Source organism: Hyperolius riggenbachi, chromosome 7 (genome assembly GCF_040937935.1).
Source record: "Hyperolius riggenbachi isolate aHypRig1 chromosome 7, aHypRig1.pri, whole genome shotgun sequence".
NCBI lineage: Eukaryota > Metazoa > Chordata > Amphibia > Anura > Hyperoliidae > Hyperolius > Hyperolius riggenbachi.
Window position 1 is genome coordinate 221,914,766 of NC_090652.1, and position 25,239 is coordinate 221,940,004.

The 25,239-nt window shown below is 44.5% G+C and overlaps 1 protein-coding gene across 4 annotated transcripts in view; it reads left to right on the plus strand.

Moving 5' to 3' along the window:
- The window catches only part of TRPM8 (transient receptor potential cation channel subfamily M member 8), a 145,464-nt gene that overhangs the window by 46,984 nt on the left and 73,241 nt on the right, over nucleotides 1–25,239 (plus strand). For all 4 annotated transcript variants that reach the window (XM_068246968.1, XM_068246965.1, XM_068246966.1 and 1 more), the window contains 2 exons: nucleotides 1,817–1,884; nucleotides 7,004–7,204. In XM_068246968.1, coding sequence (XP_068103069.1) covers nucleotides 1,817–1,884; nucleotides 7,004–7,204 — 269 coding nt within the window. The remainder of the gene's footprint in view (nucleotides 1–1,816; nucleotides 1,885–7,003; nucleotides 7,205–25,239) is intronic.

Consider the following 25,239-nt stretch of genomic DNA (forward strand, 5'->3'; position numbering starts at 1 on the left):
AGCACTCAGACTGCCAAGGAGGAGGTTAGTATTCCCTGAGAGACCTGTCAGCAGCCAGACTGCCAAGGAGGAGGTTGGTATACACTGAGAGACTTCTGAGCAACAGTCAGAATGCAAAGGAAGAGGTTAGCAGGGGTGTAGCAATAACCATAGCAGCCATAGCAACTGCTATGCTCAGTCACCTCATATCCATAGGGTAGGGGCAGGTGGCATTGCTCAAGAGTGCCTAGATCTAAGGGACCCATAAAAAACTTTCTATGGAGCCCCATCATTTTTAGCTATGTTACTGGAGGTTAGTATTCTCTCAGAGATCTGTCAACCCTCAGAGGGGCAAGAAGAAGGTTAGTGATAGTATACACTATCTTACTATGACTTTTTTTTTCTTTTACCTAGATACTTACTGTAATAATCAGTATCCGGTACAGTAATTACTACCTCAACCTATTAGATGAAACTATCAATGTGAAAATGACTACCAAATTAGCTTATGTTGTCAGCATACTGACCAATACAGGACAAAGACAAGACTATCTAATTAATGTTATGTTACCATCAGCTAGTCATTCTAATAACAATTCTGTTTGTTAAAGGAGCACTAAGGCAAAAAAAAACCCAAAACTGTAAGACTTAAAATGTACAATTGCAAAATCGTACCAAAGCAATATTGCTTCCTATGTAGCTGTCACTGAGCCTGCTGACAGCAGGTGTGTTGGTTACCTTAAGCAACAGTAATTTCCCTCACACACTGCACTGTCTGAGAGATCTTCCTAACTCCTCCTATTGCTAAAGGTGGCCACTAACGATCCAATTTCTAGCAAAAAATCATTAGAGCGATCAGAAATTCTGATGGGAAGTGAAATTGTTCACTACACCATCAACGAACCAACAAGAAAATCCAAATTTTGGTTCGATGAAAATCCAATCGGACAACTGATTATATAATTGATTGTGCCCATCACCTGAGATTATTTACAACCAATTCAAATCTGATCGCTCAAACTATTTTTCGCTAGAAATTGGACCGTTAGTGGCCACCTTTACAGTTTAAAGGAGTCATCAGAGAAAATGTAATAAAATAAGTGCTACTTACCGGGGGCTACCTCCAGCCCTAAGCTCCAAGCATGTTCGTCGCCGCAGCTCTCCCCCCAGCCGTTCGCCGCAGCTCCGTCCCGGTCCCCAGCGATGACGTCAGGGCGACCTCCAGGTCGGCCTGTACTACGCCTGCGTGAGCGGCACTGTCAATCACCGCCACGCGGACTGCGCAGGAGCAGTAGTTCTGTACCTGCGCAGTCCGCTCCGGCTCACGTGGCGGTGATTGACAGAGCTGCCCACACAGGGGCAGTACAGGCCGACCTGGAGGTCGGCCTGATATTACCGCCGGGGACTGGGAGCGAGTTGCCAGATTATAATACCTACTGTAAGTGACAGCTCTACAGTACTGGAAGTAGACAAATATTGTGTAATAACTCTGGGACAAGTGTAGGTATGTGTACATATGTATTTTACTTTTCCAGTTTTTCGCACTTTTAAATAGCGACCTCAAAGCAGATTATATACTATTTAATTTGTCATTTGTGGAATGAGCACTACTGAAGGTATTGATGACATGATATATGTATCCTATTGCCACAGATTCAAAATATCCTTTTGCAATTTTTTAATCACTGTTTAAGGCAAAGACAAGGTTCATCAATTTTCATTACTTGATCAATGTGTTTCATGGGCACATCTACATTTGTGACAGACCTTCACACCTTCTATGGAAATCATACACTTGTGTTACACTGAATTTGTCCCTGTGTTTGACTTTGTGCAGATTCCAATTATGGTGGAAAAATCCCTATAGTTTGCTTTGCCCAAGGTGGTGGGAAGGACACACTGAAGGTGAGTTTAACATGATCCAGAACTGTAGGTGTCTTTCCTAAACAAAATCTGTTCACCTCTAAGCCAGAATTTTATACCTGTCACTTGTTTAAGTCTGTGTTGTCCCAGTAGCTCAGGGCAGTAAAAGCTCTTCTTTTACTTCCAAGGATGTCAAACTCCACTCCTTAAAGGAAACCGGTAATAAAGAAAAGTTCCCCTGGGTGGTACCTACTTCAGGAGGGGGAAGCCACTGGATCCTAATGAGGCTGCCCCATGCTACTGTGGAGCCCCGATCCAGCGATGACTCTCTCGAACAGCAGTAGACGGCAATATTTACCTCTGTGCAAATAGCTGATTGGGTTTGCTCTACTGTGCAGACGTCAGGCGCCTGCACAGTAGGGTGGACTTGATCGGGTTTGGCTTTTTCTGCCAGAGCCCAAGGGGAAGCTGGTACTGCGCCTGCACTGGAGCTCGTAGGTAAATATCGCTGCATGCTGCATCTACTACTGCTTCTTCACGCAAGCTTGTCAGTGTATTTTCGGGGGTGCCATCGCTGGATCAGGGCTCCACAGTAAGACAGGGAAACCCTCATTAGGATCCAGAGGCCTCCACCTCCTGAGGTAAGCACCCCTAGGGGCAGGTACACTTTAAGGGTTAGGGTCCTCCTCACAAATTTTTTGGCCAAAGAACAGTCAGGGGCATAGCAATAACAAACAACAAACAAACAAACACAGAACATTTATATCGCGCTTTTCTCCTGTCGGATTCAAAGCGCCAGAGCTGCAGCCACAAGGACGCGCTCTATAGGCAGTAGCAGTGTTAGGGAAACTTGCCCAAGGTCTCCTACTGAATAGGTGCTGGCTTACTGAACAGGCAGAGCCGAGATTCGAACCTTGATCTCCTGTGTCAGAGGCAGAGCCCTTAACCATTACACTATCCAGCCTTACAATAGGGGATGCAGAGGTAGCAACCGCATCGGGGCCCTGAGGGGCCCTCCTTCAACTGTAGTATTAGCTCTCTATTGGTCCTGTGCTCATAATAATCACTGCTATGGATACTTTGAATAGTGGTAATCTAATGATTACCATTAGATTAGATTAACAAACTGTTCCCGAACCCCTTCTTGCACTTCGGACATTGTAGTTGCCATTGGCAGGTTTTGGTGCGCCGTATCAATTGTTATGTATAGAGTGCTTGGGAGGCCCAATGTAAAACTTGCATCAGGGCCCACATCTCCTTAGCTACGTCACTGAGAACAGTGGTCATGAATTACTTAAAGACTTGTAAGATTCGGTGGCCTTAGTTTAGGAGAAGCACTGACAGAGGTGGTAGCAGCAGTGTTAATGGCTAATGGCTGCCATGTCTAAATGATGATAGGGAAGTATCACGACTCACGAGTCAGCCAACCAATTATTTCTCCTGCTCTGGTTCTGTCATGGTGTCATGGTGGTGGTACATTCCTCACTCCTTGTTTAAAGGGTCCCGAAGTGAGAGGGATATGGAGGCTGACATATTTATTTCCTTTTAAGCAATGCAAGTTGCATGGTTGTCCTGATGATCCTGTGAATGTAATACATACTTGACCACAGAACTTGGACAAGCATGCAGATCAGGTGCTCTGAGTCAAGTCTAAACTGGATTAGCTGCATGCTTGTTTCAGGTGTTTGATTCAGAAACTACTGATGCCTGAAATATCATCAGGGTTTAAAAGAAAATAAATATGTCAGCCTCTACATCCATCTCACCTCAGGTTCCCTTTAATCCTGTGCCTCTCCTACTTTTAGTGTAGGTGTTGCTTTACCCACCATATTTGCGCTCTTTGTCTTTCAAAAATATAGAGAGTGGTATGATGGCACCTACCTTGTTCAGAGCACTCTGTCTTATTTTTCCTTTCGCTCTCCCTGACAGTGAAACAGGTTATTTAATTTCAATGGGAGGGAGAGGGCGCCCCAAAAAATAACCATGGATGTAATACATGTAAAATGGCTTACCTCTAAGAAGAAGAGGCAATGCCAATATTAGAAAGACATTTGAACATTCAGACACAAAAACGATGATGCCTTTCGTGGAGCACAGTCCGCTTCCTCAGATCTAATAAAGCAGTGTGTGGGGAGCGCTCCGAGCTTCTAATATTAGCCCCTTCTTCTTAGAGATAAACCATTTTACATTTATTACATCCATGGTTATTTTTTGGGGCGCCTTCTCCCTCCCAGTGATATTGTTTACATTTCCTCACTAGCTTTTATACCGTGGTTGCTGATCTTGCAACCCACCTTTGTGAGTACCTCATCACTTTGTATTTATCCAGAACCTGACGTTAGTATACTGCATCATAAGGGGCTCCTGGTCTCTCTGTGTGTTTTTCCTGTATCTGTAGGAAGTCTCTGGACTTCTCTGGACTACACACCTCCCCACAGGTTATTTAATTGTATTATTATTATTATTATTATTATTATTATTATACAGCAGGAATCCTCAGTACAAACCACTTAATTGTGGCTAAAGGTGCAGGAGGCAGTTGGATGTAATGTAGGATGTGGTTTTGTGTTGTGTTTAATATTTACAGAACACATTTACTAAATACACCTTCACCTTGCAGGGATAGCAGATCAAAAACCACAAAGAAAAGAAATTGGCTTTCAGAAATGAAAAAGATTTTTTTATCTACAAAATGCAAAAAGAAACATCTACCATGTTGCAAGGTGTCACCCATAGAAACAAAAGTGATGCCCCTCAGGATGGTGCAGTACTGGGGGCACAGGAAGGGAGTGAAAAAAAAAAATCTTGTTGTCACTTAGGGGCTCTGTGTCACAAGTAATTTATGTTTGCATGTACAGAAATGTGTGGATTTTTCTCCCCGCTTCAGTGTGATTTTCATGCAAAAATGCATTTCTGCTAACCAGAAGAGTTTGTTTGACAGAAATATATTCAGCATGTGCTCTTAAAGTGACTCTGTAACAAAATGTTCATCCTTATTTCTTCTATCCTATAAGTTCCTATACCTGTTCTAATGTGCTCTGTCTAACTGCAGCCTTTCCTATTTACACAGTGGCTGTGTTATCTCTGTTATATGATGTAATCTTCTCTCTTCTGTCGGCTCTGTCGGGATGAGGCAGTCAGGCTGGAATGTGATGTGCTGCTTGTGATTAGATAGAAGCTATACACACCCTCTCCAGGCCCCCTGCACACTCTGTATGACTCACACACTGAGCTTACTCTCAGCGTATCACTTGCTCTGTCTTTTGTTTGTAAACACTGGATAGAAACGGCAATTAGATGCCAGGATTGCAGCAGGGAGAGGCAGAAACAGCACAGAGGGGCCCAGGAGAACATAATGAATAGAATGGTATGCTTTTTACTGTAAGAATTTTAGAGTACAGATTCTCTTTAAAAATGTAATACAGCATGAAAACACGCAAACACACAGTTGTGAAAGTGAAATGGTTTCTATGGAAAACCACATGCAACGTGATTTATTTATAGAATTTGGGGGTTTGGATAAACAGATGTAGTGTTAATTTTGGCAGTAGCTAGAAAAGTATTTTTTTAACAAGTGGTTGGACTCTTACTTGCCTTCAGTTGAGATGGTCAAGGAGGAACTTGCTCACATTTTTACTTTGGAAAAATTAAACACAATTAAGCGAAGGAAAAAAGAATTAAACAACGATTTGCAGTATGGAGACTGTATGTACATTTCATGGCAAATCACAAGCAGAAACTATTAATGGGTAACTTTGGAATTAACCACTTGTTATTGTCTTGAAGACATAAGTGGTACATTTGGGAACTTGCAAGCTATGCCCTGATAGACAGTCTGGCCAGCTGTTACAATGCAGAGATATCTTAGGGTGGAGTTTGAGGTACTGCGGATGGGAAAGGGATTTGTTGAGGTCTATTGTTTAAAATGGAAATTTGTGTATCTGTTCAGAACAGAAGTTCTTATGGGACAGTACAATTTCTGCTAAACTAGTTTATCAATAAAACATTGTTGAAAAAACAGGAATATTATGAGAGCCCATCCATCCTCAATGTACACACTAGTGTGTGTCCTGTCTAGCGGCTACCATCTCAAACCCTCAAAGTAATCACAAGGAAAAGAAATGTAAAAAAAAAGGAAAAAGCTAGATTAGTTTTAGGAGGGTTAGGCTAGGTTTGTAGTGGGTGTTGCGTTTCCTGTAAAAGCAGGAGTGCAATAGAACGGAATGGAAGTTGGGCCGCTTGTTATCTGCATGTTGTGTTGCATTCAGTAAAGAATACCATCAATGAAAAGTATCTTTTCTTTAAAATATTTTTCCTCACTTCACAATTAAAAAGTACCAAAAAGTAGGTGAAAAAAATACTGCACAAACTTTGAGTAATTTCTTGCTTGCTGGTGGGTTAAAGAGAAAAAAGAGAAAATCCTTCTTAGAATTTTCCATTTTGACTGTGTCTATCTTGAAGCCAATCCTGACATCATTTCCTCCCTTACTCTGTCTGTGTATCATTGCCCGCCCTCCTCCCAGTCTTCAGACACTCCCATCCAGCTCTGCAATAGAAAGTACATTGTCTCAGCATGATAAATATTGGCCAATCAGAGAAGAACAGAGGTGTGGGAGGGGAAAACGGGAGGGAAAGAGGCTTCAGCTATTCAAGCTGCATTAGTTATGTCTGAGGGGAAAGTAAAGAAAAAAAAAAGAATACCCAGCATGCCCTGCAACTTCCTTTGTGCAGCAGATGTACCAAATAAGAGCCAGGGAAACTGGGGAATTATGTTTTATGGAGAAGAAAAGTAAGCATGATTTTTAACTTTTGGATTGCCTGGTTGACATCCTTATTACTTGTTTACCAGATGAAAATAAAGAATTGATTTTTAATTTTATGCCTGACAGTTACATTTTAAAGGGCATTTTTTGACAATAAAATATAAAAAATAATAAAGCAATATAATAGAGAAAGCGTTAATTGCATATGGGCCACAGTGTGCCATTTCATTGATCTATTCTTTTTACTGGACATTTTTCTCAAAGCTGCACAAGAGATACTCTGTAATGGCATCATATGAATTATCCTTTCACAAGCAATTTTAATACATTTGTTATTATGGAAATGTCACCAAGAGTTTTTTATCCTTATGCCTAAATTTGGTTTCTTCCTCTAACAGGCTATAAATACAGCTATTAAGAGTAAAATCCCCTGTGTGGTAGTGGAGGGATCTGGGCAGACTGCTGATGTCATCGCCAGTTTGGTGGAAACAGAGGGCACTTCCATAGCATCGTCGGTCATTAAGGAGAGGCTTGTCCGATTTTTGCCTCGCACTATATCTCGCCTGGCAGAAGATGAGATGGAGAACTGGATACGATGGGTATGGTACTGTCTATTTAAATTATATTGCCATAAAAGTCTGAGGAGAAGACATTTTAGTCTTGCTGGAGAAGGCACATTAGTTTGCAAAGGTTATCCAAGGTTGGAGAATACTGAAGATCGTAAGTGATCCAACAAACCATAACCAAGACTTGTTATATTAAAAAAAAAAAAAAAACCTGCTGTAACTTGCCAAAATTTGCAACCCTCATCTGAATCATAGCAGACCTAGTGAGGATTGCTACATACTGTACATACAGTATATACAGTATACATCCTCAAATGTTTTATAGTCTAGATGTCTTTGCGAATTTACTGCTAGAGATGGCCCGAATTTATTTGCGCGAACTTTGCTGGAACTATATGGGAGTTCGACCCGCCCCCTATACTACATCATTAGGATCAACTTTGACCCTCTACATCACAGTCAGCAGACACAGGGTATCCAATCAGGCTACACTCCCTGCTGGAGCCCCCCCCCCCCCTTATAAAACGCAGCATCAGCCATTTCACTCACTCATGTGGCTGCAGTAATTAGGGAAGTGGGAGAACCTGCTGACATAGGGAAAGCTTAGTTAGGCTCTTGTGTTAGGCTTGTTAGGTTGCTCCTTCTTGCTGATAGTTATTGCTAAGAAGCACTCCTCATCCTCAACAGCTCTGTTGAGAGCTAATGTTGTTCTTGTAATCTATTTTTTGTGTGTGTGTGTGTGTGTGTGTGTCCCACAGACACTTGTGTTGCATATACAGCCCTGTCATACAGTCAGTCGCAGCTGCTGGACCTTGGCCCCTTGGTAATTCCTACTGTTCCACTGCCAGGCCCAGCACATTCAATGACTACCTGTGTGTGTGACAGCTGTACATTTGTAATACCAATCACTGCATACCCACCTGTTCAGTGCACATACCTACCTACCTACATGAGCGCACACAGTTTTATATTCTACCAGTCGCTGCACCTGTTCACGGTACCTGTGTGTGTGTGATAGCTGCACATTTGTAATACCAATCACTGCATACCCACCTGTTCAGTGCACCTACGTACCTACCTACGTGAGCACATGCAGTTTTATATACCACCAGTCGCTGCACCTGTTCACGGTACCTGTGTGTGACAGCTGCACATTTGTAATACCAATCACTGCATACCCACCTGTTCAGTGCACCTACCTACCTACCTACCTACCTAGCAATCTCATGGTGATGTCGGACATGCAGACATTCTTTAGTTCAACGTCTCGCCTTAGCCCTTCCGGATCCACCCTCTACCAACGCCTCGACCGGCAGGTAGCCGACTACCTGGCCTTAAGTGTGGATGTAGACACTGTGAGCAGCGATGAACCCTTGGACTACTGGGTGCGCAGGCTTGACCTGTGGCCAGAGCTGTCACAATTTGCCATCCAACTTCTGTCTTGCCCTGCCTCAAGCGTCCTGTCAGGACTGTCAGCGCAGCATTGTCACTGAGAAGAGAAGTCGCCTAAGTCAAAAAAGTGTTCAGTACCTCACCTTTATCAAAATGAATGAGGCTAGGGCCGGCCTGAAGACTAAGTCAGTCCCCACACACAGCATCTCTGCCTGCATGCCGTGTGACTTCCTGTCCCAAGACTAAGTCACTCCCCACACAGCATTTCTGCCTGCATTCCGCTTAACTGCTTTCTCCGCCACCACCAACAGGGTCCAGGTCTCCAGGCGGATTCCTGAATTTTTAAGGCCACTGCTAGCAACGGCTGCTATAATAATTCTTTCTGGTGCGTGTACATGCCTGCCTAATTTTTCTGGCTGCACTGCAGCTGCAACAACAAAACAAAAGGCATGTACATGTGTCAATTCCCCTTCGTGATCGTTACCTTGCTGCGGTGAAGGGACTTGCGTATCACAATGAAACAATGACCTCCGGCTATACAGTATGAGTGTCTCGGGGGAGGGGGGGCACAACCAAGATAATTAGGTCGTTGCTTCATTGTGGACAGGCCAAATCAGCTGGACAGTCACTGTTGTTCTGTCATTGAGCTACCTCAGCCTGGCGACCATATGGACTTGAAAACCGCCATGGCCTGCACTCTCGCCTTGGTGCGCACCAGTCCAGGTAGGCTGTCACTACACAAACAGCTGTTTTCGGTGCGTTACACAGTGAGTTTGGTCTGTCAGCGTGAAGCAGTACTCTAATTACACTCCCTGATTGATGTATATGTTACGGCCAGAACCCGAAGTTTGGCCACTTCTAGTTCTGGCCGGCCACTTCGGGTTCTGGCCGGCCAATGCGCGAAGTGGCCGCTGCGCTGCGGCCAATGTGAGGAATGGAATGAATCCTGTAACATTCATGTATCTTCTGACCGCAGCGCAGCGGCCAAACGTATCGCAACTTAGTTATTTTAATGAAATTAAGCCGGCGGCAATGAAACAGATGAAGCCGCCGGCTTTTTCTCTGCCTCTCTCTCTCTCCTTCCTCTCCCCGCCTCTCTCTCCTTCTCTTATTATGGGCAGCACTCGTGTCCCCCCTTCAGAGTCGTTCGTCGCGCCAGGGAGAGCAGAGCGGGGAGGCTGCAGACATCGCTTCTGCCAGCACCCCGCTCTGCAGGAACGGCAGGCTTCCCTGGTGCGACGAACGACTCTGGAGGGGGACACGTAGTGCTGCCAATAATAAGAGAAGGAGAGAGAGGCGGGGGGGGGAGGAGAGAGAAAGAGGCAGAGAAAAAGCCGCCGGCTTAATTTCATTAAAATAACTAAGTTGCGATAGGTTTGGCCGCTGCGCTGGGGCCAGAATATACATGAATGTTACAGGATTCATTCCATTCCTCACATTGGCCGCAGCGCAGCGGCCACTTCGCACATTGGCCGGCCAGAACCCGAAGTGGCCGGCCAGAACTAGAAGTGGCCAAACTTCGGGTTCTGGCCGTAACATATACACATGCAAGATGTTTTAAAGCACTTTAGGCCTCCAATTTGTGATTTCTGCCCTTAAAACGCTGCTGTGCGTCAAATCCAGATTTTTCCCCGGGACTTTTGGCATGTATCCCACTCCTCCATGCAAAAACTCAGATGTTAGACCCCTTGAAACATCTTTTCCATCACTTTTGTGGCCAGCATAAATGTTTATAGTTTTCAAAGTTCGTCTCCCCATTGAAGTCTATTGCGGTTCGCGAAAATTCGCACGAACCAAACTTTTTGCGGAGGTCCGAGTTCGAGGTTCGCAAACTGAAAATCGGAGGTTTGAGCCATCTCTATTTACTGCAAATGTTCTCACTGCAGGTCCAAGCACGCTACTGCAATCACACAACCCCTATTCTAATAATCTTTCAGCGGTGCTCACTTTGACTTGCTACAATTCCACCTTATAGCAGACAAAGTTTTAAAATAAGTGTCAGAATTGGAGGGAAAAGATGTCACTGCACCTTAAAAAAGAACACAGAGACAACTGGAGCTCAAATGGTGTAGTACCAAATAAAAAGTACCACTAGGGGAAGCAAAATATTACTCACAAAATAAGGTTGCATTTGAGAGAACCAACCAATATGGCATGTGGAGAAATCCTGTCTCTACTCAGGTAGCCCAAATACTCCTTCTGATGGCCCTTTCTTTAAAGGGAAGGTTCAAGTAAAATAAAAAAATGAGTTTCACTTACCTGGGGCTTCTACCAGCCCCATGCAGCCATCCTGTGCCCTCCTAGTCACTCACTGCTGCTCCAGTCCCCCGCTGGCAGCTTGCCGACCTCGGAGGTCGGCAGGACGCATTGCGTACATTTTTACGCATTCCTGCTAGTACAGGAACATCAACGCATACATTTGTACGCGTTACTGGTTTAATGCGTACATTTTTACGCATTGAACCAGTAACGCGTAAAAATGTATGTGTTGATGTTCCTGCACTAGCGGGAATGCGTAAAAATGTACGCAATGCGTCCCGCCGACCTCCGAGGTCGGCAAGCTGCCAGTGGGGGGACTGGAGCAGCAGTGAGTGACAATAAGGGCACAGGATGTCTGCATGGGGCTGGTAGAAGCCCCAGGTAAGTGAAACTCATTTTTTTATTTTGCTTGGACATTCCCTTTAAAAAAGTTGTGAATTCCTGCCTCTTAAAAATAGTGTAATGGATGGAGTATGAACATATAAAATAGGGGTAAAGATGCGGCCAAAAGGTACAAAACAGGTTAAAAAACAATAAGACATATAATGAGAGGTAGGCGTAGCTTCCCTCAAAGATGACACTGGGTAATGTAAAAAAAAGTTTTATTTATATAGTGGCTTTAAACAATGATGACGCATTTTCATGGGTTGTGGTATATAATATGACATTTTATCATCTGGAGAATTTGCAACATACTTAACTGATAACATTAACAAAATCTGAAATTATTTTTTCATGCAGCCCTCAAATTCAATCTCCACCCCTCTTATTGACTGCTCTCTATCTTCCTGGTCACTAGGGGGGGGGGGGGGGGGGGGTTAACACCACAGTCCTCAAGAGGTTAAAAAGGCTGTTGTGACACCACTAATTAATAAAACCATCTCTATATCCCACTGCACTCACCAACTACCTTCCTGTGTCACTACTCCAATTTGCATCCAAATTACTTGAACACTATATACTGTACATGCTGAACTACACTGGCTTAAGCTCTAACCATTTCATAGAAACAGCTCTTACTAAAGTGGCAAATGATCTTCTTACAAGTAAATCCAAAGGCGGTTATACCAAACTCATCCTTCTTGATCTGTCATTAGCGTCTGATACTGTCAACCACACCTTACTCCTACAGATACTTTCATCTATAGTCATAAAAGGCCTTGCTCTTTTCTGGATATCTTTCACAGTCTCTTACTTAGATCAGAGCTCCTCTCCACATAATTTCTCTGTGGGGTACCTCAAGGCTCTCTCCTTGCCCCCTGCTCTTTTCCATCTACATGCATGCTCTTGGCAACTTAATCAACTAATTTGGTTTTCAACACCACTTGTATGTAGATGATACACAACTGTACTTCTCGGCCTTAGACCTTAACACCCTCTTCACACTTGTTCCTAATTACTTGTCTGCTATATCCACTTTCATGACCTCTCGCTCCTTAAAACTTAATATAAGTAAAACAGAACTAATCATTTCTCCGCAGTCTCTGTCCACCTCTTTGCTTGATATAACAATAAATGTTAATAACACCCCTATAACTAGGGCTTAGTTCCCAAAACACCGTGCTTAGGGGTAAAATTTGACTCCTTTCTCGCTTTTATTCCTCACATTCACCCCCTAACCAGCTCCTGTCATCTCCAACTCAAAAGCATATCTCGCATCCAACCTTTTCTCACTCAGGACACTACTAAAATGTTAGAACATGCTCTTATATCTCATCTGGAATATTGTAGCATAGTACTTTCTGGACTACCATCTAACAGACTGGCACCACTCCAATCTGTACTGAACTTGCCTGCTCGATTCATGCGTCTTTCTTCTAACTTTTCCTCTGCTGCTCCTCTCTGTCAAGCTCTTCACTGGCTGCCAATTAACCAGAGGATCCAATTCAAACTCTTAACCCTAACCTACAAAGCTCTCCACAATCTCTCTCTTCTGTACATCTCCTCAATAGTTTCCAGATATGAACCCAACTGCAATCTCAGATCTGTTCATGACCTTCTTTTGTCCTCCTCTAGAATCACCTCCTTGCATTAACGTGTATAAAATGTCTCGCATGCTTCAGCCCTCCTCTGGAATCCCCTGCCACAACACATCTGTCTCTCTTCAACCTTTAAAATCTTTAAAAGCTCCCTCAAAATTCACTTTTCCACTTCCGCTTTGCCCTCTGACCAAGTTGTACTCCTTACTAAATAACCTAAAAACTCACTGCTTCTAATATTGTATACTACCCCCCCCCCCCTCTTGTTTCCCCCATTCCTTTAGATTGCAAGCTTACAAGAGCAGGGCTCTCTTCCCCTTTTTTGTCTTGTAATTTGTTATTCATTTTGTGTCTTGGTATTTGTTATACAGTTTATTCATCATGTTACTTTTGTCACTGTAATTACCAATTCTGTTTTTTTGTGCCATATCTGTATTTTGTATATTGGTGTACACTATGATCTGTATTGTTTTGTACCCCATGTTTGTTTCTTACTTTGTACATCACCACGGAATACGTGGGTGCTTTATAAATCAATAATAATAATTTTCATAATATACACCACAATCATGTTTATATGAGAGAGTGCCAATACCTTTATATTATATTTTATATATACTGTTGTATTAATTATATGGCTTGCAATAACCTTGACACAGTGCTTTGAGCATCAGGGGCATAACTACAAATCATGGGCCCCCCCAGCAAAACTTTGATGGGGCCCCTCCAAAGTTCCCTTACTGACCCTCACAGCCTGGGGGCCCATTTTGTAATTGTCATAAAACAATCATGGTCATCATGATCGTCACACCCAAGTGTAGCCCCAAAAACACATTGTCTGGAGGATGGACTCCTGTATGAGAAAGAGTAAAGTAATAGTTGGGGGCCCCTCACAGCTCTGACCCCCCCCCCCCCTCCCGTAAAAAGAGCTATTCCCCTGTTGAGCATATTTTATATTAATGTTTTTAGGCACAAATTACTAGCCTGAGGAAGTGGGTATGAACCCACAAAACGCATTGCCATTGTCTAAAGCCTTTGTGTAAATACGATTTTTCACAATACACAGTGTCATGTTTTAGATAAGCCACCCTTTATTATATATGTTACTGTTTTTTAATCTACTATATACCTTTCTTTGCCCCTTTTCCCCTATTGCATTTTTTAAATAAATTCAGTCTATGCTCTTTGTGTTATTTCTGGTTATCCCTAATGCTTTGTAGTCCCAGACCCATTCTGTCAAATGAGCATCATTTAAAAGAGGCCATACAGTATATTTACATGTTTTATAATTATTAGATTTAATAATGTTGATTCAAAAGACACAGATCACCAGATTAACGTCTCTTCTGGAGATACATTAGTAAATCAGGTCCATTCAGATTAGGTACTTCTTAACTCTATAGTTATTAGTCATAACTTCTTCTTCCTAGAAAAGAATACCCAGTTTTATTGAAAGGTTTGTATTGGCCAGGTTGCTATGTAAAAAAATGGATACTTAATGGACAGCATAAGCTGAAGTCTTTCTCTATAGGTTGGGTCATAGTTATTTTTATTTTCCTTTTGAATGGATACTCTTCAGATTTTCCCTGTGAATAATCCACAGTGCTATCTGACCTGCTTTTGGTCTTCTAATTATTTCCATCCACTCATATTGCTCTTCAAAACATTACATGATGGAAAAAGTAATTTTATAGAAATATGTTGTAGATCAGATGTAGAATGGCTTTTATCTTCTCATGTTCTCAGAAGGCTCTCATTAAGGCAAAGCAGTGCTTGTTGAAAGCTCCATCGGGCCCCAGTCACAGCTATGTAGACAGTGTTCTGCTAATAATCGTGTTCTTAAATAGATGAATTTGTAATGAAGGTTTTAGCATTAAGACTGAAGCTGCCTGTGTTCTGCTCACAGAACATATAGTTCCTCTATCAAAATAGCATCTCTGGCAGTTAAGAGGCTGCGGCGCCACTCGTGTTTATTAACAGCCTGAAATTCCATTTTTCTATGTATAGAACTGAAAAACATTATTGTATGGCTGTGCTGGTCATATGTTAAATTATACTTGAGCTTTTAGCGTTGTCCTAGATAGCCATTTTAAGCAATATACTTATTAGTATGCTTTTAGTGTGTCATATAATGGAATATAAGCAACAACCACTGTAGAGTCCTGCGATCATTTTTAATGGTAGTTGACTGACTAAAGAACCCCATAGGATTCATAAAGAGAAGGAGAATACATGATACATATTTTTAAGAATCACCATATGTACTCATGGTGGATAAGCCAACATTTTCATTGCAAAAGTGGAAGCTAAAAGTTTGGGAGGGGGCAGCTTATCCATGAGTTAAAATTAAGATTCTGCTTGTGTGTGGGTCCCCCTCAATGCAGAGCGCACACTGGAAGCGGGGTGGGGTTACATACCATTATACAGCAATATATAGATTGAGGAAGTGTTTCTGATGCTTACCAGTGATGGGCAGATAATTTCTGTGATCACGGAATACCTGTGATTCACAAGCACTTTTTCACTATTCGACTTCCGAATCCGTTAATAATTCTGGACCACGGAAATCAGTGATTGCAAATATTTGGAAAGCGATCTGTAAATTTGTGATTAGGTCATGATTGGGAGGAAATAGGCAGAAATGACATCCCTGGGCCAATCAGAGGCCCCCAGCCAGTCCCAACCAATTATAGGAGGGGAGGCTCGGCCCTTCCCTCCTGTATATAAAGTGGGTGCCATTTCCAGAGCTCCATCCTTGCTAGACTCTGTGGCACTGAGAGGATCATCTCCAGGCCATATGTATCTGCATAAGCAAGAGTGTTTTCAGTCCTTACATTGCCCTTATATTGTATCTGATACTTGTATTCTGCTAGCTAGCCAGTGATTACTTAAGTTAGTTGTAGTCAGTGTAGTTGTCAGTGAGAGAGTGTACTGATTGCTGTGCTTACTGCAGGCAGATTCACTGATTCTACTGCTCTCTATTGCTGACTGTATACTTGTATTTAGCTAGCCAGTGAGTGAGTAACTTAAATCAGTTTAAAACTCTGACTAAATATTCAACAAAAATGTGTTTTCCTACTTTTTATAACCCATACAATTATTATATTTGCTTTTGTGAACAAGTATTGTTATTCATTTAGAAATTATAACTTCCCAAAGTTGAGTTTATTTACTGTGAAAGCTGCTGGTGCATTTTATTCATAACTGTTGTAATTCTTTTGTAAATGCAGCCAGCAGTGATTTCTGACCTGTGTTTCACTTCAGGACTTGTTAGCATAAGTTTCTGCACATCCAGAGAATGTTTACTTAATTGTATCAAGTAAAGAATGTATGCAGAGGATAAGCTTCTCGCCAGTGGATGGGGCTGCCCCTGCAGGAGAAAAAGTCAGTCCTGTGATGTAACTCTTTAAATGCTGTTTTACAAAAAAAAAAGTGTTAGTATATTATACTAGTAGACCCAAGCACGTTTAAAAACGGGCTCTTGGTCTTTTTTTACCGCCGCCGCCAGTCACTGCGCATGCACGTGCACCCACCGTGCGTGCCCGCCGCGCGCACGCAACTGCTCTTCCACTCACCTCGCTCCTGGTCCCTCCAGCTGTCCGTTACTGCGCACATGCGCGGTAACAAAATAACAGGGACACAGAGACGCTGCATAACTGCTGGACGCAGCGACACAGCCTCATTATTACATAGGATGCTGTAAATAATCTTTTAGAGCAAAGAAGAAATGCTGGGTTATATTCCGCTTTAAGTTAGTTGTAGTCAGTGTAGTAGTCAGCGACAGTGTACTGATTTGCTGTGCTTAGTGTAGGCAGGTTCAACTTCACACTGATTCTACTGCTTTATTACTCTATACTTGTTAGCTAGCTAAGTCAGCCAGCCAGTGATCAACTTCAGTTAGTTGCAGTCACTGCTACTGGTCCATCACTAAGTGTAGTCAGTGACATTGTACTTTGCTACTAGCGTGCAGCCAGTTAGTTTGCTGTGCGCATAGTGCAGGCAGACCGCGGCACTGTCCACTGATTTTGGTGTACTATTACTGTATTCAGTGGTGTTTTTTTTTCTGAAAAATCAATAAAAGCCCCCTGTTATATTTGGTCTGTCTCTCCCCAGGCCCACACACGTATTCACTGTAAAAATCATCACACTTTCTCCACCTTGAAATCTTGTATCTTGCATACAACATGTCTGGCAGGGGTCGTGATAGGAGAGGGAGTGCCATTGCCTCCACCACTTCTGGGACTGGTCCACGGCCAGGAAGAGGGCCCTCACCTGTAGTGAGTCCGTTTCAAACCCGGAAATTAATCACGGAATTTCCAGATTTTTTTTTCGACCACGGCCGAATAGGTTGAATCCATGATTGGGGGTATCCGAGCATCACTGATGCTTACGCCAAGATGCTTATTGTGACAGTGGTATCCTGAATAACTTACTGCATTCTACTATGTCTCATATGTCATTACCGTGCTTCTCTGACAGGGTTGATTGGAACAGTCAAATTTCGATTTCATAGAAAGTTGGTATTCCGCTGGCATATACCAAATATCGTGTTCTATTTTCGTGTTCTGAAGGCATTTTCTATTGCAGTCAATGACACCCTTTAATAAGCGGACCCCCAGATGTCCGCCCCCTCTCCAGGAGAATTTTACCCATTTCCACAAAGAGTTAAAAAAAGAAATAAAAACATAACCATGAATAAATTCCTTTATTGTTCTAAATTAACCATACATACTTACCTGTGGATAATGCCGCGCAAGTATCCTTAGAAGTAATCCAACACCAGTATCCTCCAATGAGGTCCCGTGCAACCACCAATCCTGACAAACTCCCAGAGCTGAATGGCCATAGACAGCCTCTGCATCTGTATTGCAGGAGCTGGGAATGCGAAAATTGGTTTTTGAAACAATAATTTTTGGCAAACAGTGACACCAACAAGATGGCCACTGGGGAATCCCTGGTTCCACAGAGGCCACATTAGAGTGACAGAACGAACAGTTTTCCACATGGATCTGGGGTCTAGGGGCCAGGGTAGAGGATACCCTGGTCCCCTGGACCTTCTATTCATGGGAAAAAAACTTGTTCTGTCACTTTAGTGTGGCCTCTAACTGGTTGGGAAATATTTAGAGACCATTTTGTTGATGTCAATGTGTGCCAAAAATTCTTGTTTAAGAATCCAGTTTTCATGTTCCCAGCCATCGTGTTAATGCTGGGTTTGCTGAAAAGTCTTGTTTCTTTTTTTTTTCAACAATAGTTTTTATTGAATTTTTCAACATAACAAGTCATGTAAAACATCCCAAGTAAAGATAATACAAATGAAGGCCTAAACATCATATAGACCATGACAATGTTTAGTTAGCATAGCAGAGTTATCTTTACCTAAGGAAGAGTGTCATTAACACACACACACACACACACATATATATATATATATATATATATATATATATATATATATATATATATATATATATATATATATATATATATATATATATATATATATATATATATATATATATATATATATATATATATATATATATATATATATATATATATGTGTGTGTGTGTGTGTGTGTGTGTGTGTGTGTATATATATATATGTGTACAGTATATATATATATATATAAATATATTACTCAGCTTACCAAGAATGATGGATTCTTAACTCAGTTTAGAGAACAAGAACAGTAACACTAAGGTGTGAGCTTATGGTGGGGAATACCTCCATCTCTCACCTATCATGACACCACTCTCAGGAGAGAGAACGGGAGGAAACTCCCAATGCAGAGAACCATAAAAGGCAGTTAAGTCACTACCAAATAACAAGTAACATATACTGCACAATAACATAACCAATAACAAGCCTGGCTAACATGTAATGCTAAAGACCAGCTTTATGTATCCCCTTATGTATGTATGTATGGGTTGATAATTATGTAACAGATGTCTAAAAAAAACCCACAAAAAAACCCCTAGTAGCACTGTGTATTGGTTTATATTGACCAAGTCAGAGGTAAAGTGTATACTACAGCTTCCGAGAGATCTGATCCTAAAGGCCCGTACACACGCCGTACTAAAGGCAACGGGCTGTCATTACTTCCCGCTGGGCGGGCGTAGTGTTGGGCGAACAGTGTTCGCCACTGTTCGGGTTCTGCAGAACATCACCCTGTTCGGGTGATGTTCGCGTTCGGCCGAACACCTGATGGTGTTCGGCCTTTTAAGTTCGGGTTCGCCCCGAACTTCTAATGGCCGCCGAACAGGGCCGAACAGGGCCCCTGTTCGGCCGAACAGGGCCCTGTTCGGCCGAATACGGCCCCCCTATGGGGTCGCAGGCATAAGGGGGGAGCATGCCCCGATCGCGGGGGGGGTCGGAAATTCCCCCCACCCCCTCCGCTAGCGCTCCCCCCTCTGCCCACTTCCCCATAACAAAGTTTCAAGAAGTACCTGCTGTGTCCGGTGGTAGTGTGGGTGGCTGGCAGTGGGCGGCACTATGCAGTGACTGAATGAGGAGGAGGAGTCCGGAGAGTGACGCGTTGAGGGAGGCCGGGCAGCGGGCGGTTCAGCAGTGAACCGCCCGCTGCCCGGCCTCCCTCAACGCGTCACTCTCCGGACTCCTCCTCCTCATTCAGTCACTGCATAGTGCCGCCCACTGCCAGCCACCCACACTACCACCGGACACAGCAGGTACTTCTTGAAACTTTGTTATGGGGAAGCGGGCAGAGGGGGGAGCGCTAGCGGAGGGGGTGGGGGGTAGTGTTGGGCGAACATCTAGATGTTCGGGTTCGGGCCGAACAGGCCGAACATGGCCGCGATGTTCGGGTGTTCGACCCGAACTCCGAACATAATGGAAGTCAATGGGGACCCGAACTTTTGTGGTTTGTAAAGCCTCCTTACATGCTACATACCCCAAATTTACAGGGTATGTGCACCTTGGGAGTGGGTACAAGAGGAAAAAAAAATTTAGCAAAAAGAGCTTATAGTTTTTGAGAAAATCGATTTTAAAGTTTCAAAGGGAAAACTGTCTTTTAAATGCGGGAAATGTCTGTTTTCTTTGCACAGGTAACATGCTTTTTGTCGGCATGCAGTCATAAATGTAATACATATAAGAGGTTCCAGGAAAAGGGACCGGTAATGCTAACCCAGCAGCAGCACACGTGATGGAACAGGAGGAGGGTGGCGCAGGAGGAGAAGGCCACGCTTTGAGACACAACAACCCAGGCCTTGCATGAGGACAAGAAGCGTGCGGATAGCATGCTTTGTACCACCATGCAGTCATAAATGTAATAAAGATAAGTGGTTCAATAAACAGGGACCACGCGGCAACGCTAACCCAGCAGCAGCACACGTGATGGAACAGGAGGAGGCGCAGGAGGAGAAGGCCACGCTTTGTGAGACACAACAACCCAGGCCTTGCATGAGGACAAAAAGCGTGCGGATAGCATGCTTTGTACCGCCATGTAGTCATAAATGTAATTAAGATAAGAGGTTCAATAAACAGGGACCACGCGGCAACGCTAACCCAGCAGCAGCAGCAGCAGCAGCACACGTGATGGAACAGGAGGAGGCGCAGGAGGAGAAGGCCACGCTTTGTGAGACACAACAACCCAGGCCTTGCATGAGGACAAAAAGCGTGCGGATAGCATGCTTTGTACCGCCATGTAGTCATAAATGTAATAAAGATAAGAGGTTCCATAAACAGGGACCGGCAACGGTAACCCAGCAGCAGCAGCAGCAGCAGCAGCACACGTGATGGAACAGGAGGAGGCGCAGGAGGAGAAGGCCACGCTTTGTGAGACACAACAACCCAGGCCTTGCATGAGGACAAAAAGCGTGCGGATAGCATGCTTTGTACCGCCATGTAGTCATAAATGTAATAAAGATAAGAGGTTCCATAAACAGGGACCGGCAACGGTAACCCAGCAGCAGCAGCAGCAGCAGCAGCAGCAGCACACGTGATGGAACAGGAGGAGGCGCAGGAGGAGAAGGCCACGCTTTGTGAGACACAACAACCCAGGCCTTGCATGAGGACAAAAAGCGTGCGGATATAGCAGCAATGCTTTTTGCCGCCATGCAGTCATAAATGTAATACAGATGAGAGGTTCAATAAACAGGGACCGGAAACGCTAAACCATCCCAGATGTTCATCGGTCATGTTACTTGGTTGGGGTCCAGGAGTGTTGCGTAGTCGTTTCCAATCCAGGATTGATTCATTTTAATTTGAGTCAGACGGTCTGCATTTTCTGTGGAGAGGCGGATACGCCGATCTGTGATGATGCCTCCGGCAGCACTGAAACAGCGTTCCGACATAACGCTGGCTGCCGGGCAAGCCAGCACCTCTATTGCGTACATTGCCAGTTCGTGCCAGGTGTCTAGCTTCATGCCCGGTTTCAGGTCCAGCGGTGCCAGCCACAAATCCGTCTGTTCCTTTATTCCCCTCCAAATTTCCTCCCCTGTGTGCTGCTTATCCCCAAGGCAGATCAGCTTCAGCAACGCTTGCTGACGCATGCCAACAGCTGTGCTGCACTGCTTCCACGATCCTACTGCTGCTGGTGCTGGGTTAGCATTTCCGGATGAGGTACAGCTTTGAGATGCGTTGGAGGAGAAGGAGTCAGAGAGGTAGGTGCTGCTGTTGTTATCCAGCTGTTTGCGGCGTGGGCAACACCCGCGCCGTAGCAGGTGAGGAATCGCTGCCAGGCTCCACAAGGTTCACCCAGTGCGCGGTAAGGGAGATGTATCGACCCTGGCCGAACGCACTCGTCCAGGTGTCAGTGGTGAGGTGAACCTTGCAGGCAACGGCATTCTTCAAGCTTCGGGTTATTTAGCTGACCACGTGCTCATGCAACTCAGGCACTGCAGAGCGCGCAAAGTGGTAGCGGCTGGGAACAACGTAACGTGGGATGGCCACTGACATCATGCCCTTGAAGCTGTTTGTCTCCACCACTCGATATGGCAGCATTTCGCAGGCCAGAAGCTTGGCTATGCTGGCTGGCTGTTACTGCCACGGCCCGGGGGTCATTTGCTGGCAATTTCCTCTTGTGCTCAAACATCTCAGAGACAGACAACTCAACCGTAGCGCTGCACACCGAAGGGCTGTTGGTTGTTGTGTTTGATGAACACTGGGAGACCTCAAGAGCACTAGTCCGGAAAGTGACAGTGTCAGCATCGTCTGATGTTTGTGAATGTTGTGAACCACGCAATGGCTGGGCTACTGCTGCTGCTGAGGCGGGTCTGGTGGTGAGTCTGGTGAACCCAAGGGAGGCAGTGTTGCTGGTGGTACCCTGTCCTGCCGCGTTTGCCCACAGAGTGGGATGTTTGGATAGAATGTGGCGGCTCATGCTGGTGGTGGAGAGGTTGTTAATACTTTTCCCCCTGCTCAGGCGGGTCTTGCACACCTTGCAAATCGCCATGGTAACATCCTCAGTGCAGTCTTCAAAGAAAGCCCAGACTTTAACTGGCTGAGGACTCGGACCTCGTGCGTGATGTGCTGGTGCTGCTTAACCCACTGCTGGACGCTTGAGAGGTCATCCAAGTAATTATCTGGTCCTGTTCTTTTGGATCTGTGAGGGTTGTTGTCCTGGACAACATGGGCAGTATTGAGTGGGTTTTCTTGGGTGCTCCCCTGTGGCCTGTACGTGAACCGTCAGGGGAAACACCTCTTCCCTTGCCCCTCCCTCTTTCACCGGATTTCTTCCTCATTTCACTTATCCTTAAAGTACACGCTGACTGGCAGCAGTACAGTGGCAGTACAGAAATGCTATACAGTGGTGGGTGAGCGGTGTACCACTATTGTCAGCAGTGACACAGAGCACAATGCTATACAGTGGCGGGTGAGCGGTGTACTACTGTTCCCAGCAGACACAGAGTGGAAGTAAACACAATGCTATATAGTGTGGCTGAGCCGTGTACACAGAGTGGCATTAAACACAATGCTATATAGTCTGCTATATAGTCACCCCGAACAGGGTGATGTTCTGCAGAACCCGAACAGTGGCAAACACTGTTCGCCCAACACTACTGGGAGGGAACGCAGATTTTAGTACCTAAACACACGATACAACATGTTTTCCGGGGTCGGACTCTGAGGCACATACAGATGGTCCCGATCATCATCCTCATCATACAACTCTTCTCCTGAGTCTGACCCACCCACCACCTCTGCCACCCCAACATCCCCAGACACAGACCCCTCATCGTCCTCAACATTAACTTGGGATGCTGGCCTGAGCCAGACCTCCTCCTCCACATCAGGCCCCATCATCTCCTCAATGGCAGCCCTCATTAATCGCTCTGGCGACGGACTGATGGACACAACGTTCTCCTCCGGGGAGGGCTGCTGCTGACCACTGGCTGCTGGGGTGGATGTTATAGCTTGCGTGGGGCGTTGGCTGTTGCTGTTGTTGGGAGTGCTGCTCACAGCGGAGGTCTCTGGGGAACTCATGTTGAGCTCATATAGTGGTTGACGGTGAGTGGAGTATTACTGATCCCAGCAATATACACACTGACTGGCAGAGTACGCAATGCTATATAGTGTGGCTGAGCGGTGTACACAGAGTGGCAGTAAACACAATGCTATATAGTCTGGCTGAGCGAGCGGTGTACTACTGTTCCCAGCAGAATCAGAGTGGCAGTAAACAATGGTATATAGTCTGGCTGAGCGGTGTACACAGAGTGTCAGTAAACAATGGTATATAGTCTGGCTGAGCGAGCGGTGTACTACTGTTCCCAGCAGAATCAGAGTGGCAGTAAACAATGGTATATAGTCTGGCTGAGCGGTGTACACAGAGTGTCAGTAAACAATGGTATATAGTCTGGCTGAGCGGTGTACACACAATGCTATATAGTCTGCTATATAGTGTCAGTAAACAATGGTATATAGTCTGGCTGAGCGAGCGGTGTACTACTGTTCCCAGCAGAATCAGAGTGGCAGTAAACAATGGTATATAGTCTGGCTGAGCGGTGTACACAGAGTGTCAGTAAACAATGGTATATAGTCTGGCTGAGCGAGCGGTGTACTACTGTTCCCAGCAGAATCAGAGTGGCAGTAAACAATGGTATATAGTCTGGCTGAGCGGTGTACACAGAGTGTCAGTAAACAATGGTATATAGTCTGGCTGAGCGGTGTACACACAATGCTATATAGTCTGCTATATAGTGTCAGTAAACAATGGTATATAGTCTGGCTGAGCGAGCGGTGTACTACTGTTCCCAGCAGAATCAGAGTGGCAGTAAACAATGGTATATAGTCTGGCTGAGCGGTGTACACAGAGTGTCAGTAAACAATGGTATATAGTCTGGCTGAGCGAGCGGTGTACTACTGTTCCCAGCAGAATCAGAGTGGCAGTAAACAATGGTATATAGTCTGGCTGAGCGGTGTACACAGAGTGTCAGTAAACAATGGTATATAGTCTGGCTGAGCGGTGTACACACAATGCTATATAGTCTGCTATATAGTGTCAGTAAACAATGGTATATAGTCTGGCTGAGCGAGCGGTGTACTACTGTTCCCAGCAGAATCAGAGTGGCAGTAAACAATGGTATATAGTCTGGCTGAGCGGTGTACACAGAGTTTCAGTAAACAATGGTATATAGTCTGGCTGAGCGGTGTACACAGAGTGTCAGTAAACAATGGTATATAGTCTGGCTGAGCGGTGTACACAGAGTGGCAGTAAACACAATGCTATATAGTCTGGCTGAGCGAGCGGTGTACTACTGTTCCCAGCAGAATCAGAGTGGCAGTAAACAATGGTATATAGTCTGGCTGAGCGGTGTACACAGAGTATCAGTAAACAATGGTATATAGTCTGGCTGAGCGGTGTACACAGAGTGTCAGTAAACAATGGTATATAGTCTGGCTGAGCGGTGTACACAGAGTGGCAGTAAACACAATGCTATATACTCTGGCTGAGCGAGCGGTGTACTACTGTTCCCAGCAGACACAGAACAGTGAACAGAATGCTATATAGTGTGGCTGAGCGAGCGGTGTACCACTATTCCCAGCAGACACAGAACAGTGAACAGAATGCTATATAGTGTGGCTGAGCGGGCGGTGTACCACTATTCCCAGCAGACACAGAACAGTGAACAGAATGCTATATAGTGTGGATGAGCGAGCGGTGTACCACTATTCCCAGCAGACACAGAACAGTAAACAGAATGCTATATAGTGTGGCTGAGCGAGCGGTGTACCACTATTCCCAGCAGACACAGAACAGTGAACAGAATGCTATATAGTGTGGCTGAGCGAGCGGTGTACCACTATTCCCAGCAGACACAGAACAGTGCACAGAATGCTATATAGTGTGGCTGAGCGAGCGGTGTACCACTATTCCCAGCAGACACAGAACAGTAAACAGAATGCTATATAGTGTGGCTGAGCGAGCGGTGTACCACTATTCCCAGCAGACACAGAACAGTAAACAGAATGCTATATAGTGT